Raw genomic sequence first — 15170 nt, 5'->3', positions numbered from 1 at the left:
CTGCCCAATGAGCGGCCCGCCCTCCCGTCCCTTCCCCCCTGCCCCCGGCAGCGCCTTCACTTCCCGCTTCCGGGGGCGCTCCGTGGCCGCGGGCCCGGCGGTGAGTGGCTCCGGGCCCCCCCCCCCCCCCCCCCCGGGGCCCCCCCCCCCGCGAACCGGGGCCCCCCCCCCAAGCCCCCGACCCCAAATCCAACCCCGGGGCCTCCCCCTCCCCCCCCCCCCCCCCCATTTCGTTTCCCTCAAACCGGGCCCCCCCGTGCCCCTCCCGCCAAACCGCGGCCTCCCCCGCCCCTCCCCCACCCCAACCGGCGTCTCCCCCCCCCCCCCCCCCCCAAAAAAAAAAACGGGGGCCTCCACACCCCCCCCCCCCAAAAAAAAAAGGGGTCTCTTGTTCCTTCCCTGCCCCCCCCCAGCGGGATTCTCCCGTTCCCTGCGCCCCCCCCCAAAAAAAAAACGCCCCCCCCCCAAGCTGCCCCTCCCCCCAAAAGGGGTCTCCCCAGTGCCCCTCCCCCCCCCCAAAAAAAAAAAATTAAAAAAATTGGGTGTCCCCCCCTCTCCAAACCTGGGGTGTCCCCATTCTAACTTAAAAAATGTTGTGTCCCCCCCCCCCAAAAAAAAAAAAGGTGCCCCCCCCAATTCTTCCTCCCTCCATATAACCCCCCCCCCCCAAAAAAAGGGTCTCCCAGGGCCCCCCCCCCCCAATCAGGGTCTCCCCGATTCTATTGTGCCCCCCCCCCAAAAAAAAAATAGGGTTTTCCCAGTACCCCCCCCAAAAAAAAATATTGCGTTGTGCCCCCCCCCCCCCCCCCCCCCCCCAAAATAAGATAATAAAATTTGGGGTGCCCCCCCCATTCCCAAACCTGAAGCCTCCAATATTGCGTTGTGCCCCCCCCCCCCCCCCCCCCCAAAATAAGATAATAAAATTTGGGTGCCCCCCCCATTCCCAAACCTGAAGCCTCCCCATTCTCCTCCCTAAACTCCCCCCTTCTATTTCCCAACCCCCCCAAATAAATAAACACTCCCCCCCCAAAAAAAATAATTGGGTGCCCCCCCCCCCCAAAAAAAAATATTTGGGTGCCCCCCCATCCCCCCCACAAACCCAGAGCCTCCCCATCATCCCCTAACCCCCCCCCCTCCCCATTTCCCAACGCCCCCCCCAAATAAATAAACGGCCCCCCCCCCCAAAAAAAAAAATTGGGTTCCCCCCCCAAAAAAAAATTAGGTGCCCCCCCGAAAAAATTTGGGTGCCCCCCCCCCCAAAAAAAATTGGGTGCTCCCCCCCAAACCCAGAGCCTCCCCATCCTCTCCTACCCCCCCCCTCCCCATTTCCCACCCCCCCCAAATCAATTAACCGCCCCCCCCAATTAAACAACCGCCCCCCCCCATACACCGGGGGTCTCCCCCCCCCCCCCCCAATAGGCGGGCCCCCCCCCCCGTGCCCCCCCCCCCCCCCGTCAGGATGTGGCACGAGGCGCGCAAGCACGAGCGCAAGCTGCGGGGGATGATGGTGGACTACAAGAAACGCGCCGAGCGCCGCCGAGAGTACTACGAGAAAAATTGTGTGTGCCCCCCCCCCCGGGACAAAACAACCCCCCCCCGGGGCAAAACAACCCCCCCCCCGGGGCAAAACAACCCCCCCCCGGGGCAAAACAACCCCCCCCCCATTGCCACCCCGAAAGAATTATGGGGTTGGGGGGGGGGAAAAAAGGGGGTTGGGGGGGGGGGGAAAGGGGGTTGGGGGGGGTTAGAGGGGGTTGGGGGGATATAAAGGGGGTTTGGGGGGGGAAAAAGGGGGTTGGGGGGGGATATAAGGGGGTTGGGGGGGGGAAAAGGGGGTTTGGGGGGGGTTGGGGGGGGATATGGGGGTTTTGGGGGGGGGTGGGGGGGATATAAAGGGGGTTGGGGGGGGAAGGGGGTTGGGAAAAGGGGTTGGGGGGGGAAAAAAGGGGTTTGGGGGGGAAAAGGGGGTTGGGAAAAGGGGTTGGGGGGGGAAAAAGGGGTTTGGGGGGGGGGGATATGAGGGGGTTGGGGGGGGAAAAAGGGGGTTGGGGGGTATAAAGGGGGTTGGGGGGGCTATAAAGGGGTTGGGGGGGCTATAAAGGGGTTGGGGGGGGGAAAGGGGGTTGGGAAAAGGGGTTGGGGGGCGAAAAAGGGCTTTGGGGGGGCAAAAAGGGGGTTAGAGGGGGGTTGGGGGGGAAAAAGGGGGTTGGGGGGGATATAAGGGGGTTAGAGGTGGGTTGGGGGGGGGATATAAGGGGGTTGGGGGGGAAAAAGGGGGTTGGGGGGCATTGGGGGGGATATAAAGGGGTTGGGGGGGTATAAGGGGAGTGGGGGGGGAATTTGGGGATTTTGGGGAGGGTTGGGGGGGGTTGGGGAGATTTGGGGGGGAATTTGAGGATTTTAGGGGGATTTGGGAGGGGATTTGGGGGGGCTGGGGGGGATATGAGGGGGTTGGGAGGGTTTGGGGGGGATATAAGGGGTTTTGGGGGGGGTTAGGGGGGAGTGGGGGGTTCGTATTGGAAAGGGTTAGGGGTAATTGGGGGGGAATTGGGGATTTTGGGGGATTTGGGAGGGGGTTTGGGGGTTTTGGGGGCGGTTGGGGGGCATTTGGGGGATTTGGGAGGGGGGTTTGGGAGGCATTTGGGGATTTTTGGGGAGTTTGGGGGGGTGGGAGGGGGGTTGGGAGGGGGGGTGGGGGATTTGGGGGGGGTTGGGGGGATATAAGGGGGTTGGGGGGGGATATGGGGGGGGAGTTGGGGGACTTTGGGGGGTGTTTGGGGGGGCATTTGGGGATTTTGGGGAGGGCTGGGGGGGAAATTTGAGGATTTTGGGGGGATTTGGGAGGGGGCTTGGGGGATATAAGGGGTTTTGGGGGGGGTTGGGGGGGATATAAGGGGGTTAGGGGGATTTGGGGGGTTTGGGGGGCATTTGGGGATTTTGGGGGGTGTTGGGGGAGATTGGGAGGGGGTTTGGGGGACTTTGGGGGGGATTTGGGGATTTTTTGGGGGTTGGGGGATCTGGAGGGGGTTGGGAGGGGGTTTGGGGGATTTGGAGGGGATTTGGGGGGCATTTGGGATTTTGGGGGGTTTGGGATGGGGCTTGGGGGATTTGGGGGGGGGTTGGGAGGGGGTTTGGGGGATTTGGGAGGGGGCTTCGGAGGGATTTGGGAGGCGGTTTTGGGGGAATTTGGGGTGATTTGGGAGGGGGTTTGGGGGATTTTGGGGAGGGTCGGGGGGCTTGGGGGTGGGGGTTTGGGGCATTTGGGGGGGATTTGGGGGAATATTAGGGGATTGGGAGGGGATTTGGGGGGGGGGGTTGGGGGACTTTGGGGGGTGGGGGATGAGGTTTAGGGGCTGGGGGCAGTTTGGGGGCAGCACTGCCATGTTTATTCCCAATTTTGGGGCAGAAAAGGGGGAAGATGAGCAACTTAGGGCCTGACTACGAGTTCCCCAACCCCCCCTGGGTTCCCCACCCCCCCGTCCCGTGCCGCAATCCCATTTTTTGACGTTTTCTCCCCATTTTTGCCCCCCCCCCCCCCCAGAAAAAGGACCCTGCCCAGTTCCTACAAGTGCACGGCCGAGCCTGCAAGATCCACCTCGACTCCGCCGTCGCCCTCGCCGCCGAGAGCCCCGTCAACATGTCAGTGACACGGGGGGGGGCCCCAAATCCTTCCTGGGGGGGCCCCCATTACCGGGGGGGGGGTCCCCATTACGGGGGTGGGGGCCCCAAACCCATCCCGGGGGCTCTCCGCCACCCCATGGGGGGCGTTTGGCTTCATCCCAGCCCTAAATCGGGGTGTTTTATCCCCCCAGGGGGCTTTTTTATCCCGGGGGGGGCTTTATTTTTTCTGGGGGGGGGGGTTCGGGGCGCTGAGCCCCCCCCCATGTCCCTATAGGATGCCGTGGCAGGGGGACACCAATAATATGATCGATCGCTTCGACGTGCGGGGCGCACCTGGATTACATCCCCATGTACACCCCCCCCGCTGCTCAGCCCCGTGTAAGGCCCCGGGGGGGGGGTCCGGGGGGGGTTCAGGGGGGTCACGGGGCTGGGGTAGCCCCCGGTTTGCGTACTGGGACCAGTTTGGGGGGCCCAGTGTTAATGGGGTGAGCTGGAGAGCGCGTAATGGGGAGGGGGGGGGGGGGGGGGGGAGGGAACCGACAGCGGGTTTCTGGTGGGTGGGGGGTGGAGGGCAGCCCTGGGGGGGGTGGGAAGAAAAAAGTCAGAATTGGGAAAAAAGTAGGAAAAAATATAGGGAAAAAATGGGGAAAAAATAGGGAAAAAATGGGAAAAAAATAGGAAAAAATGGGAAAAAAGTGGGAAAAAAGTAGGGAAAAAAATGGGGAAAAAATGGAAAAAAAAGTAGGGGGAAAAAAGGGAAAAATAGGGAAAAAACTGGGAAAAAATGGGGAAAAAAATTGAAAAAAAAAAGGGAAAAAAATAGGGAAAAAAGGGGAGGGAGGTGGTAAGGACCTGGGGGGGGGGGTGGGGGGGGTCCTGGTGAGGCACGCCGTGATGCTTGTAGGGGGGACCCCTTTTTAGGGTTTTTTAAGTATTTTTAAGGGTTTGTTGAGGGTTTTTGGAGTTTTTTTAAAGTTTTTTTTTTTTTTTTTTTTTTTTTTGAGGGATCTTAAGGTTTAATTTGAGGGGTTTTATGGGGTTTTAAGGTTTTTTAATTTTTTTGAGGGTTTTTAAGCTTTTCTTTGAGAGTTTTTAAGGTTTTATTTTGAGGGCTTTTAAGGGATTTTAAGGTTTTTAAGCTTTTTTTTTTTTGAGGGTTTTTAAGCTTTTTTTGAGGGTTTTAAGTTTGTTTTTGAGGGGTTTTAAGGTTTATTTTTGAGGGCTTTTAAGGTTTTGTTTTGAGGGTTTTTAAGGGGTTTTAAGGGTTTTTAAGCTTTTTTTGAGGGTTTTTAACGTTTTTTTGAGGGTTTTAAGGTTTTATTTTGAGGGTTTTTAAGGGGTTTTAAGGTTTTTTAAGCTTTTTTCTGAGGGGTTTTAAGGTTGTTTTTGAGGGGTTTTAAGGTTTTGTTTTGAGGGTTTTTAAGGGGTTTTAAGGTTTTTTAAGTTTTTTTTTTTTTTTTGAGGGTTTTTAAGCTTTTCTTTGAGGGCTTTTAAGTTTGTTTTTGAGGGTTTTAAGGTTTATTTTTGAGGGCTTTTAAGGTTTTGTTTTGAGGGTTTTTAAGGGGTTTTAAGGTTTTTTAAGTTTTTTTTTTTTTTTGAGGTTTTTAAGCTTTTCTTTGAGGGCTTTTAAGTTTGTTTTTGAGGGTTTTAAGGTTTATTTTTGAGGGCTTTTAAGGTTTTGTTTTGAGGGTTTTTAAGGGGTTTTAAGGTTTTTTTAAGATTTTTTTTTAAGGTTTTTTAAGATTTTTTTTGAGGGTTTAAAGTTTTGTTTTTGAGGGTTTAAAGTTTGTTTTTGAGGGTTTTTAACGTTTTTTTTGAGGGAATCCCACCCTAACGCCCCCCCCCCCATTTTTCAGCTCCCCCGAGCAGGAGTCGGACGAGAGGAAATGCAACTACGAGCGGTACCCGGGGCCTGGTGCAGAACGACTTCGCGGGCAGTGAGTGACCCGGGAGGGGCCCCCAACCCGGGGGGGGGGCCGTGCAGGATGCGCCCCCCCCCACAGCACGCCGCTGACCCCCCCCCGGTGCCGTTGCAGTCTCGGAGGAGCAGTGCCTCTACCAGATCTACATCGACGAGCTCTACGGGGGGCTGCAGAAACCCAACGAAGACGAGAAAAAGAAGTGAGGGGGGGGCAGGAAAAGGGATGGGGGGCGGTTTTCTCCCTGGGGGGGCTGAGCTGAGCCCCCCCCCACCTCAGGCTGGCGGAGAAGAAGGCCTCCATCGGCTACACGTACGAGGACAGCACCGTGGCCGAGCTGGAGAACTCCCTGGAGAAACGGGGCGAGGAGGAAGACTCCGAGGAAGACAGCAACACGGACGAGGACGAAGTCATCCCCCGATATCGGTAACGCCGCCCCCGCGCCCCCCTGGTTCATTATTTTTTGGGGGGGGGGCATGGTCTGAGCCCCCCCGTGCTCTGCCCCAGACGTGGAGGTGGACGTGGACGAGCTGAACCAGGAGCAAGTGGCCGACCTCAACAAGCAGGCGACCACCTACGGCATGGCCGACGGCGATTTCGTCAGGTAGGGGACCCCAAAAATGCCCCCCCGGCCCCCAAATTTCCCCCCCCCCTCCACGGGCACCCCCTGCTGAGGGTCTCTGCTCCCCGGGGAAGGATGCTGAGGAAGGACAAGGAGGAAGCCGAAGCCATTAAAAACGCCAAGGCGCTGGAAGAGGAGAAGGCCATGTATTCGGTGAGGGGGCCGCGGGGGGGGGGCTCCGGCTGCTTTAGGGACCCCCAAAAATTCCCGGGGGAGCTCCCCACCGAGCCGTGGCCCCCCCCCGAGCTCTGTTTTTCCCCCCCTAGGGCCGCCGCTCCCGCCGCCAGCGGAGGGAATTCCGGGAGAAACGCCTCAAAGGGCGCAAGATCAGCCCCCCGAGGTGAGCACCCACCACCCCCACGCCCTCCCCCCAACCCCCCCGGCCCTTCTCCATCCCCTAAGAATTCCCCTAATTGACCTCATTCCCCTAATTGATCTCATTCCCCTAATTTACCTCATTCCCCTAATTTATCTCATTCCTCTAATTTATCTCATTCCCCTAATTTATCTCATTCCCCTGATTTATCTCATTCCCCTAATTTACCTCATTCCCCTGATTTACCTAATTCCCTTTTTATTTTTTTTATTTTTGGCCTTTTCCCTGCAGCTACGCCCGCAGAGACAGCCCCACCTACGACCCTTACAAACGGTGAGACCGAGCTGGCGACTTCCCCCGAATTTTGAGTTCGGAAGGGGGCGTTTTGGGCAAATCCACCGCTTTTTTTTTTTTTTTTTTTTCTGTTTTTTTTTTTTTTTTGTTTTTTTTTTTTTCAGCTCCCCTTCGGAATCCACCTCGGAATCCCGCTCCCGCTCCCGCTCTCCTTCCCCGGGCCACGAGGAGAAGATCACTTTCATCACCAGCTTCGGAGGCAGCGACGAGGAGGCTGCGGCCGCTCAAGCCGCCGCCGCCGCCACCGGGAAAAGCTCCAACGCCTCCGCCGCCGCCCCGGGCAAGCAGCGCTGCCCCCCGGGGCAACCGGGCAGCGCCGCGGCAGGTCATAGCGCCTCGGCCCGGTCGGTAACCCCCCCCCTTTTGCCCCTTTTTGCCCCCTTTTTGGGTGGAATCGCCGCGGGAGGGGGGGGTTTGAGGCTCGGCGCCACGCCTCGCGGCCTCCCCGGGGGGTGAGGGGACGAGGGTGGCTCGGATTTGGGTTGAAATGAAAGGGTTTTGGCGCTCTTCAAGAGCCCCGGGGGAGGGAAGCCGGGGTTGCGACGCCCCACCCCGTCCACGAACGGCTCGCCCCGTGTCCCCCCCTTTCCAGGCGCCGCTCTTCGTCCTCCTCCTCCTCGCCCTCCTCCTCCTCGACCTCCAGCTCCCGCTCCAGCTCCCGCTCGCACCCGCGGCGCCCACCACCGCTCGGGCCGCTACCGCCGCTCCCGCAGCCGCCGCTACTCCCGGTCCCGCTCCCGCAGCCGCCGTTATTCGGGGGGGGGCTCCCGGGACAGTCCGCCGCCGTTCCCGGTCCTATTCCCCGACCGGGGCTACCGCTACGGCTCCCGGCGCCGATCCAGGTGGGTCCCCAGGATATGGACACCCCCCCCCCCCCGTGGTGGTGTCCCCCCCACCCACTCTGGGCATTCTTTGTGGGGTCTGGGTGGGTTCTTTTGGGGTGGGGGCGGTGTGGGGCTCGTCGTGGCCCCGCAGAGGGTGAGCCCCCACGCGTGGCGGCCTCTCCAGTGCAGCTTGGGCTCGTCCCTGGGGTCCCCAAATTGTCCCCGGGATCCCAGGTTGGTCATTGGGATCCCCAAATTGTCCCCAGGAGCTCAGGTTTGTCCCCAGGGTCCCCAAATTGTCCCCAGGAGCCCGGGTTTGTCATTGGGATCCCCAAATTGTTCCCAGGAGCCTGGGTTTGTCCCCAGGCTCCCTAATTTATCCCCAGGAGCTCCAGTTTGTCCCCAGGAGCCTGGCTTTGTCCCCGGGGTCCCCAATGTGTCCCTGGGGTCCCCAAATTGTCCCTGGTATCCCGGCTTTGTCATTGGGATCCCTAATTTGTCCCCAGGAGCTCAGGTTTGTCCCCAGGGTCCCCAAATTGTCCCCAGGAGCCCGGGTTTGTCCCTGGGGTCCCCAGTTTGCCACCAGTATCCCCATTGTGTCCTGGGCTCCCGGGTTTGTCATTGGGATCCCCAAATTGTCCCCAGGAGCTCAGGTTTGTCCCTGGGGTCCCCAGTTTGTCCCTGGGAGCTTGGGTTTGTCCCCAGGATCCCCAGTTTGCCACCAGGATCCCCAATGTGTCCCCAGAATCTCAGGTTTATCCTTGGGATCCCCAAATTGTCCCCAGGAGCCTGGGTTTGTCCCCAGGCTCCCTAATTTATCCCCAGGATCCCCAGTTTGTCCCCAGGAGCTTAGGTTTGTCACTGGGGTCCCCAGTTTGTCCCCAGGAGCTCAGGTTTGTCCCCAGGGTCCCCAAATTGTCCCCAGAGCCCGGGTTTGTCCCCAGGGTCCCCAAATTGTTACCAGGAGCCTGGGTTTGTCCCCAGGGTCCCCAATGTGTCCCTGGGATCCCCAATTTGTCCCCCAGGATCCCAGGTTGGTCGTTGGGATCCCTAATTTGTCCCCAGGGTCCCCAAATTGTCCCCAGGAGCCCGGGTTTGTCCCAGGGTCCCCAAATTGTCCCACGGAGCCCAGGTTTGTCCCTGGGGTCCCCAATTTGTCCCTGGGAGCTTGAGTTTGTCCCCAGGATCCCCAATTTGCCACCAGGATCCCAGGTTTATCAGTGGGATCCCCAAATTGTTACCAGGAGCCTGGCTTTGTCCCCAGAGTCCCTAATTTATCCCCAGGAGCTCCAGTTTGTCTCCAGGATCCAGGGTTTGTCATTAGGATCCCCAGTTTGTCCCCAAAGAGCTTGGGTTTGTCCCCGGGGTCCCCAGTGTGTCCCTGGATCCCCAATTTGTCCCCAGGATCCCAGGTTGGTCATTGGGATCCCTAATTTGTCCCCAGGGTCCCCAGTTTGTCCCCGGGATCCCGTGTTTACCCTTGGAATCCTCAGTTTGTTACCGGGAGCCTGGGTGTGTCTCCGGGATCCTGGGTTTGTCCCCGTTGTCCCCAATTAGTCCCCAGGACTATGGGTTTGTCCCCGAGCCCCCCATCAGTGCCCCCACACCCCAACAAACCCCCCAAACCCTCACCAAAACCCCAACCCCCCCCTCCCACCCTGCGCCTCTCCCCCCCTCCCCACCCTCCCCACCCTCCTCCCTTCTCCCCCCACCCCGGCACCCCCTCAGCTTTCGGGGGGGGCCCCTTTTCACCCCGTAACCCCCCCCTTTTCACCCCCCCGCAGGAGCCGATCCCGCTCGGGGGAGCGCTGCCGGAGGGGAGCCCGCTCGAGTCGCCGCTGGAGCAGCAGCAGCCGCAGCCCCAGCGCCTCGCCCAGCCCCAGCGCCTCCCGCTCGGCCTCGCCGCCCCGCGACAAGCCCCCGCGCCCCGCAGCCTCGCCGGCCGTGGGGGAGAAACTGAAAAAGTGAGCCCCCCCCCCTCCTTTTTCCTCCAATTTTTACCCATTTTCGTTTATTTGCTGCTTTTCCCCGTGCCGGGCTCCTCCCGCGCTCACCCGCCCTCTTTTATCCAAAATTTACATCAATTTTTATTTATTTTCTTCCTTCCCCTGTGCTGGGTTCCACCTGCACTCACCCTCTATCTTTTATCCTAAATTTATATAAATTTTCATTTATTTTCTTCCTTGCCAGGCTCTGCCTGCACCCACCCGCCCTCTTTTATCCAAAATTTACATCAATTTTTATTTATTTTCTTCCTTTTCCCATGCCAGGCTCCGCCTGTGCTCGCCCTCCCTCCTTTATTTAAAATTTTTACTGATTTTTCATTTATTTTCTTTCCTGGTATTCAAAATTTGTATTTACTTTCATTTCTTTTTTTTTTTTTTCCCTATCCCAGGCTTCACCTGTGCCCACCCGCCCTCTTTTATCCAAAATTTACATCAATTTTAATTTATTTTCTTCCCTCCTCTGTGCTGGCCTGCACTCACCCTCCATCTTTTATCCTAAATTTATATAAATTTTCATTTATTTTTATCTATTCTATTTTATTTTCTTCCTTTCCCCATGCCAGGCTCTGCCTGTGCTGCCCTCCCTCCTTTATTTAAAATTTTTATTGATTTTCATTTATTTTTTTCCCTTCTCCACACTGGGTTCCACCTGTGCTCGCCCTCCCTCTTTTATTCAAAATTTTTATCTATTTTTACTTATTTTCTTCCCTTCCCCATGCCAGGCTCCACCTGTGCTCGCCCTCCCTCTTCTATTCAAAATTTTCATCGATTTTCATTTATTTTCTTTCCTGCTATTTAAAACTTGTATTTACTTTCATTTCTTTCGTTCTTCCCCCTGCTGGCCTCGCCTGTGCCCACCCTTCCTCTTTTACTCAAAATTTTTATTTATTTTCATTTATTTTCTTCCCCCCACCAGGCTCCACCTGCACTCACCCTCCCTCTTTTATCCCAAATTTTTATTTATTTCAATTTATTTTCTTCCCTCCCCCACATCAGGCTCCGCCTCCACTCTCCTCCCTCCTTGATTTCAAATTTTCCTTTATTTTCCTTTATTTTCCTTTATTTTCCTTTATTTTTCCCCTCCCCTGTGCCTGGCTTCACCCCGTGTCCAACCTCAATCTTTTATTTAAAATTTTGATTTCTTTTTGATTTATTTTCTTCCCTTCCCCCTGCCAGACTCCACCTGTGTGCCCCCCACCCCCCATATTTCAAATTTTCTTCTATTTTCATTTATTTTTTTCCCTCCCCTGCTATTTAAAATTCATATTTCTTTCTTTCCACCTCCCTCCTTGATCCCAAACCTTGATCTACTTCACTTTATTTCCTCCCCGGTGCCAGCCTCCACCCGCGCTCCCCCCGTGTTGTTTTTTTTTTTTGACTTTTTTGACTTTTTCCTTAATTTTCTTCATTTTTCCCCCCCCCGCAGGGCTGACGCTGCTGCTGGTAAAGAGACAGGAGCTGCCAAAGTCAGTAAGAATTTAACCTCCCCTCCTTTATCCGCACCAAGCCGAGCAGACTTTAAGGGCTGGAGGAGGTGCGGGGCCGGCGCCCCGGCCCCCCCCCGCGCCCCTCCGTGGGGGGGGGGAGGGTGGTGGGGACCCCCCCCGGGTTGTCCCCGGGGTCCCTGTGGGGCTCGGGGCCGTGCCCGGTGGTCCCTAAAAGGTGTTTGGGGGGGGGCATTTGCAGGTGTCACCCTGTGGGGGTGGTCCCTGAGGGGTGGGGGCTGCGGTTTGGCCCTGCTCGGCCCCCCCCCCCGGGGGAAAAATTGGGGTGGGGGGGCTTTTGGGGAGGGGGTGAGAGGGGGGGCAAACGTCCCCGGGGGTGTTGGTGGCTCCGGTAGGGGGCACGGATGGGGAGCTGGGGGCTCGGGGTTGGGTTTGGGGGGGGGATTGGGGGGGTCGGGGGGGGGCTGTCTGTGTCCCCATGCCCCCCCCCCGGCTCACACGCGGCCCCGCTTTGCTTGCAGCCCAAGCTGACGCCGCAGGAGAAGCTGAAGCTGCGCATGCAGAAGGCTCTGAACCGGCAGTGTAGGCACTAAAAACCCCCCCCTCACAGCCCCCCCACACCCCAAAATTGCCCTTTTCCACCCCCCCACCCCCAAAACCAACCCGATTCCCCCCCCCCAGAGCTTTCCTCCCCCCCCCCTTTCTGAGCTCCCCGCTCTCTTCCTCCCCCGCAGTAAAGCCGACAAAAAGGCAGCGCAGGAGAAAATGCTGCAGCAGGAGCACGAGAGGACAGGTGGGGGGGGCACGGGGGGGGCACAAAGGGGCTGGGGGGGGCATAAAGGGGCTGGGGGGGGGGCACGGTTTGTCCTGGGGGGGCCCCTTTTAGGGCAGGACCCGGCCTCAGGGCGCGCTCGTTTCTCTCTTTCAGGAGCGGTAGGGACGAGCTGCGGGCATGGCGCGGAAGATCCGCATGAAGTAAAGCCCCCCCCCTTTCTCCTTCCTCCCGGGGGGGGGGGGCAAAGTTGGGTATAAATTGCCCAAATTCCTCGTTTTTTAACTTATTTTGCCCCCCCTTCAGGGAGCGAGAGCGGCGCGAGAAGGAGCGGGAGGAGTGGGAGCGGCAGTACAGCCGGCAGAGCCGGTCCCCGTCCCCTCGTTACAGTGAGTGCCCCGAATTTTTTGGTGGGGGGGGGGCCCCAAATTTTTTGGGGGGGGGGCCCAAAATTTCGGGGAGGGACCCCAAAAATTGTTTTGAGGCCCTAAAATTTAAAAAAGGGGCGAGGGGAGGGCAGGGGGGTGCGGGGAAGGCAGCGCCCTCCTGCTGCAGCTCCTGGGGGGGGGGGGGAATAAAGGGTGTGTGGGGGGGAAATAAGGAGCAGAGGCTGATTTTGGGGGAAAAAAAAGGTGGAAATGGGTCTGTGGGGGGGTCTTGGTGCTGTCTCATCGCCCCCTTTCTGCCTTGCAGGCCGGGAGTACAGCTCCTCCAGGAGGTAGGTCCCACACGTGTGGGGCTGGGGGGGGTCCCGGGGGGGTCCCGGGGGGGCCGAGCCCCTTCTCAACCCCTTTCCCCCCCCCCGCAGGCGCTCCCCGGTCCCGCTCCCGGAGCCCCCACTACCGCCACTGAGGGGCTGCAGGGAGAGTTTGGTGTTAATAAAGGAAAAAATGTTTAAAAAAAAAAAAAAACAATAAAAAGTGCCCCCGGGGTGCTGTTTATTTTTTTTAGGGGGGGGGGTTGGTTATTTTCGGGCTTATTTTGGGGAGGATTCTCTTGTTTTGGGGAGGCTCCGCTGCTGTTTTCAGTCCGGGAAGGGAGCAGAAAATTTTGGGGAGGATTCCCCTGTTTTGGGGAGGTTCTGCTGCCGTGTTCAGTCCTCGTTTTGGGCTGGATTCCCTTATTTTGGGGAGCCTCTGCTGCAATTTTGAGTCCTCTCGTTTTGGGGAGGATTCCCTCATTCTGGAGAGGCTCTGCTGCTGGTTTCAGTCCATGAGGGGAGCCCGAAATTTTGGGGAAGGTTTCTCATATTTCAAGAAAGTTCTCCTGCCGTTTTCAGTCCTCTTATTTTGGGGAGAATTCTTTTATTCTGGCGAGGCTCTGCTGCCGTTTTCAGTTCGGGAAAAGACCTTGAAATTTTGGGGAGGATTCTCTTGTTTTGGGGAAGGCCCGCTGCTGTTTTCACTCCTCTTATTTTGGGGAGAATCCCTTTAATTTTATTTTTGGGAGAATCCCTTTATTCCAGGGCAGCCCCGCTGTCGTTTTCACTCGTACTTTGGGGCAGATTCTCTTGTTCCGGGGCCTCTCTGCTGCCGTTTTCACTCCCGTTTTGGGGCATATTCCCTCGTTCCGGGTTCTCTCCGCCGCTATTTTCGCTCCTCTCATTTTGGGGCAAATCCCCTCGTTCCGGGGGGGCCGGGAGGGGCATCTCGAAGGCATAGGCGATGATATCCGAGCAGCGCAGCAGCGCGGCTGCCTGCAGCCCCAGGGGGGTGCGCAGGGCGTCCACCTGGAAGGCGAGGGGGGGGGCGTCGGCGGCCGCCACCACGGCCCCCACCCGGCCCCCCTCGTGCAGGGTGAAGCTGACCGGGAGCCCCCGCATGGCCCCCAGGCTCCGCAGGTACCGGAGCCTCAGGGCCGCCCGCGCAGCCGGGGGGGGGGACGAGGTTTTTGGGTGCCCCCCCCCGGCTGTTCCGGTCCCCAAAAGTGCCTGGAAGCGGGGGGAGGAGGGGCTGAAGCCCCGGCTGGAGCCCTCGGGGCCGCGGGGGAGGCGCAGGACGCTCACCGGCACCGCCATGGGGGTGGGGGCTGCAAGGGGGGGGGAAAAAGGGTCGTTAGGAGAAGGTAATTAACCCCCCCCTCGGGGTAATTAATGTTAGGGAACTGCCCACCCCCGCAGCCTATGGGGAGCCCTGCTCATAATGCCCCATTGGCCCCTGCCTATAGGGACCCCAAAAGCCCTCGGAGATCCCAAAATTCCTCAGAGACCCCCCCCCAGCCCCACCCCCCAAGACCTGTGCCCCCCCCCCCCCAAAGACTTATGACCCCCCTCCCCCCCAAAAAAACACCCCCCTCCTGAAGCCTCTGCCCCCTCCATCACCCCCCTCAAGCCCTCCCCCCTCTCTATAACCCCCCCGTGCCCCTCTCCAGCCCCCCCAAAGACCTCTAACCCCCCCCAAAACCCCTCCTGAAGCCTCTTCCCCCCCCCTCTAGACCCCCCACTACCCCCCATGCCCCTTTCCAGACCTCTGTGACCCCCCCAGCCCCCCTCCTGAAGCCCCTGCCCCCCCAGTTACCCCCCCATGTCCCTCTCCAGACCCCCCCAGCCCCCTGTGACCCCCCCAGCTCCCTCCCAAAGCCCCCCCATCCCCCCCCCACGACCTCAGCCCCCTCAGTGCCCCCCCCAGACCCTTCCTGAAGCCCCTTCCCCCCCCGTAGCCCCCCCAGAAACCACCCCGTGCCCCCCCCACCCCCTCCATCACCCCCCCACACACCTCCCCCTCCCTCAGGCCCCCCCCCGAGGCCTTCCCCTCCCCCCCCCGAGCCTCCCCCTGCCCTCAGCCCCCCCCCCAGCCCCCCTCCCATGACCTCTGCCCCCCCCAAATCCCCCTCGAGGCCTCTGAGCCCCCCCATTCCGCCCCAAAATCCCCTAAAAACCCCAAAAAACTCCCCAAAATCCCCCCAACCCCCCCCGTGCACCCCCCCCCGTACCCCTCACGACCCCCCCCTCACGCTCCCGGGGTCTCCGCGCATGCGCGGCGCTTCCCGCCCGGAAGTGCGTCACCCTCCCCCCCCCCCCCCTTCGCCGCAGATTCGCCAAACGGCTCCGCGCCCCCCCCACACCCCCCCTCTCCCGGTTCCCGCCGCCTCCCCCCCCGTTCCCATCCCCTCCCCCTCTCCCCGGTGCCCGCTTCCCCCCCCCCTCCATTTTTTCCCTCCCCCCCCCCACACCGGTGACGAAAGTGCTGCTGGTTCCCCCCCCCCTCCACTACAGCCGCCGATTCGCCTCCGCAGATTCGCCGCGCCGCTGCCCCCGCAGAAAAACAAAAAAAAAATAAATAAATAAAAACA

General features: G+C 59.0%; 2 protein-coding genes across 2 annotated transcripts; one reads left to right on the top strand and one right to left on the bottom strand.

Moving 5' to 3' along the window:
- Nucleotides 1-1459: 1459 nt before the first annotated feature.
- CLASRP (CLK4 associating serine/arginine rich protein) lies at nt 1460-12601 on the top strand (the record flags this gene model as incomplete). The annotated part of the gene is given in 26 exon segments (XM_084304184.1): nt 1460-1561; nt 3542-3639; nt 3896-3947; nt 3949-3978; nt 3980-3999; nt 5478-5526; nt 5528-5558; nt 5658-5742; nt 5820-5955; nt 5957-5966; nt 6048-6144; nt 6237-6315; nt 6429-6502; nt 6770-6811; nt 6937-7176; nt 7425-7500; nt 7502-7609; nt 7611-7629; nt 7632-7674; nt 9441-9620; nt 11089-11128; nt 11629-11687; nt 11842-11900; nt 12052-12082; nt 12186-12268; nt 12573-12601. Coding segments are annotated over 26 exon segments (1872 nt in total).
- A 204-nt stretch (nt 12602-12805) lies between these two features.
- GEMIN7 (gem nuclear organelle associated protein 7) lies at nt 12806-14879 on the bottom strand. The gene is made up of 2 exons (XM_084304209.1): nt 14811-14879; nt 12806-13907 (listed from the first exon to the last, which is right to left on the bottom strand). Exon 2 carries the CDS (start codon nt 13894-13896, stop codon nt 13336-13338), a length of 561 nt encoding a protein of 186 aa, XP_084160335.1. The 5' UTR covers nt 13897-13907; nt 14811-14879; the 3' UTR covers nt 12806-13335.
- Between the last annotated feature and the right edge of the window lie 291 nt (nt 14880-15170).

This window comes from Netta rufina (genome assembly GCF_964035555.1).
Source record: "Netta rufina genome assembly, chromosome: 36".
Classification (NCBI taxonomy): Eukaryota; Metazoa; Chordata; class Aves; order Anseriformes; family Anatidae; genus Netta; species Netta rufina.
The sequence above is the reverse complement of the archived record's forward strand: the minus strand, read 5'-3'. Positions and strand labels throughout refer to the sequence as shown.

What these genes read in the sequence shown, in the direction of transcription:
- GEMIN7 (XM_084304209.1), bottom strand. Translation starts at nt 13,896, where the DNA reads ATGGCGGTGCCGGTGAGCGTCCTGCGCCTCCCCCGCGGCCCCGAGGGC.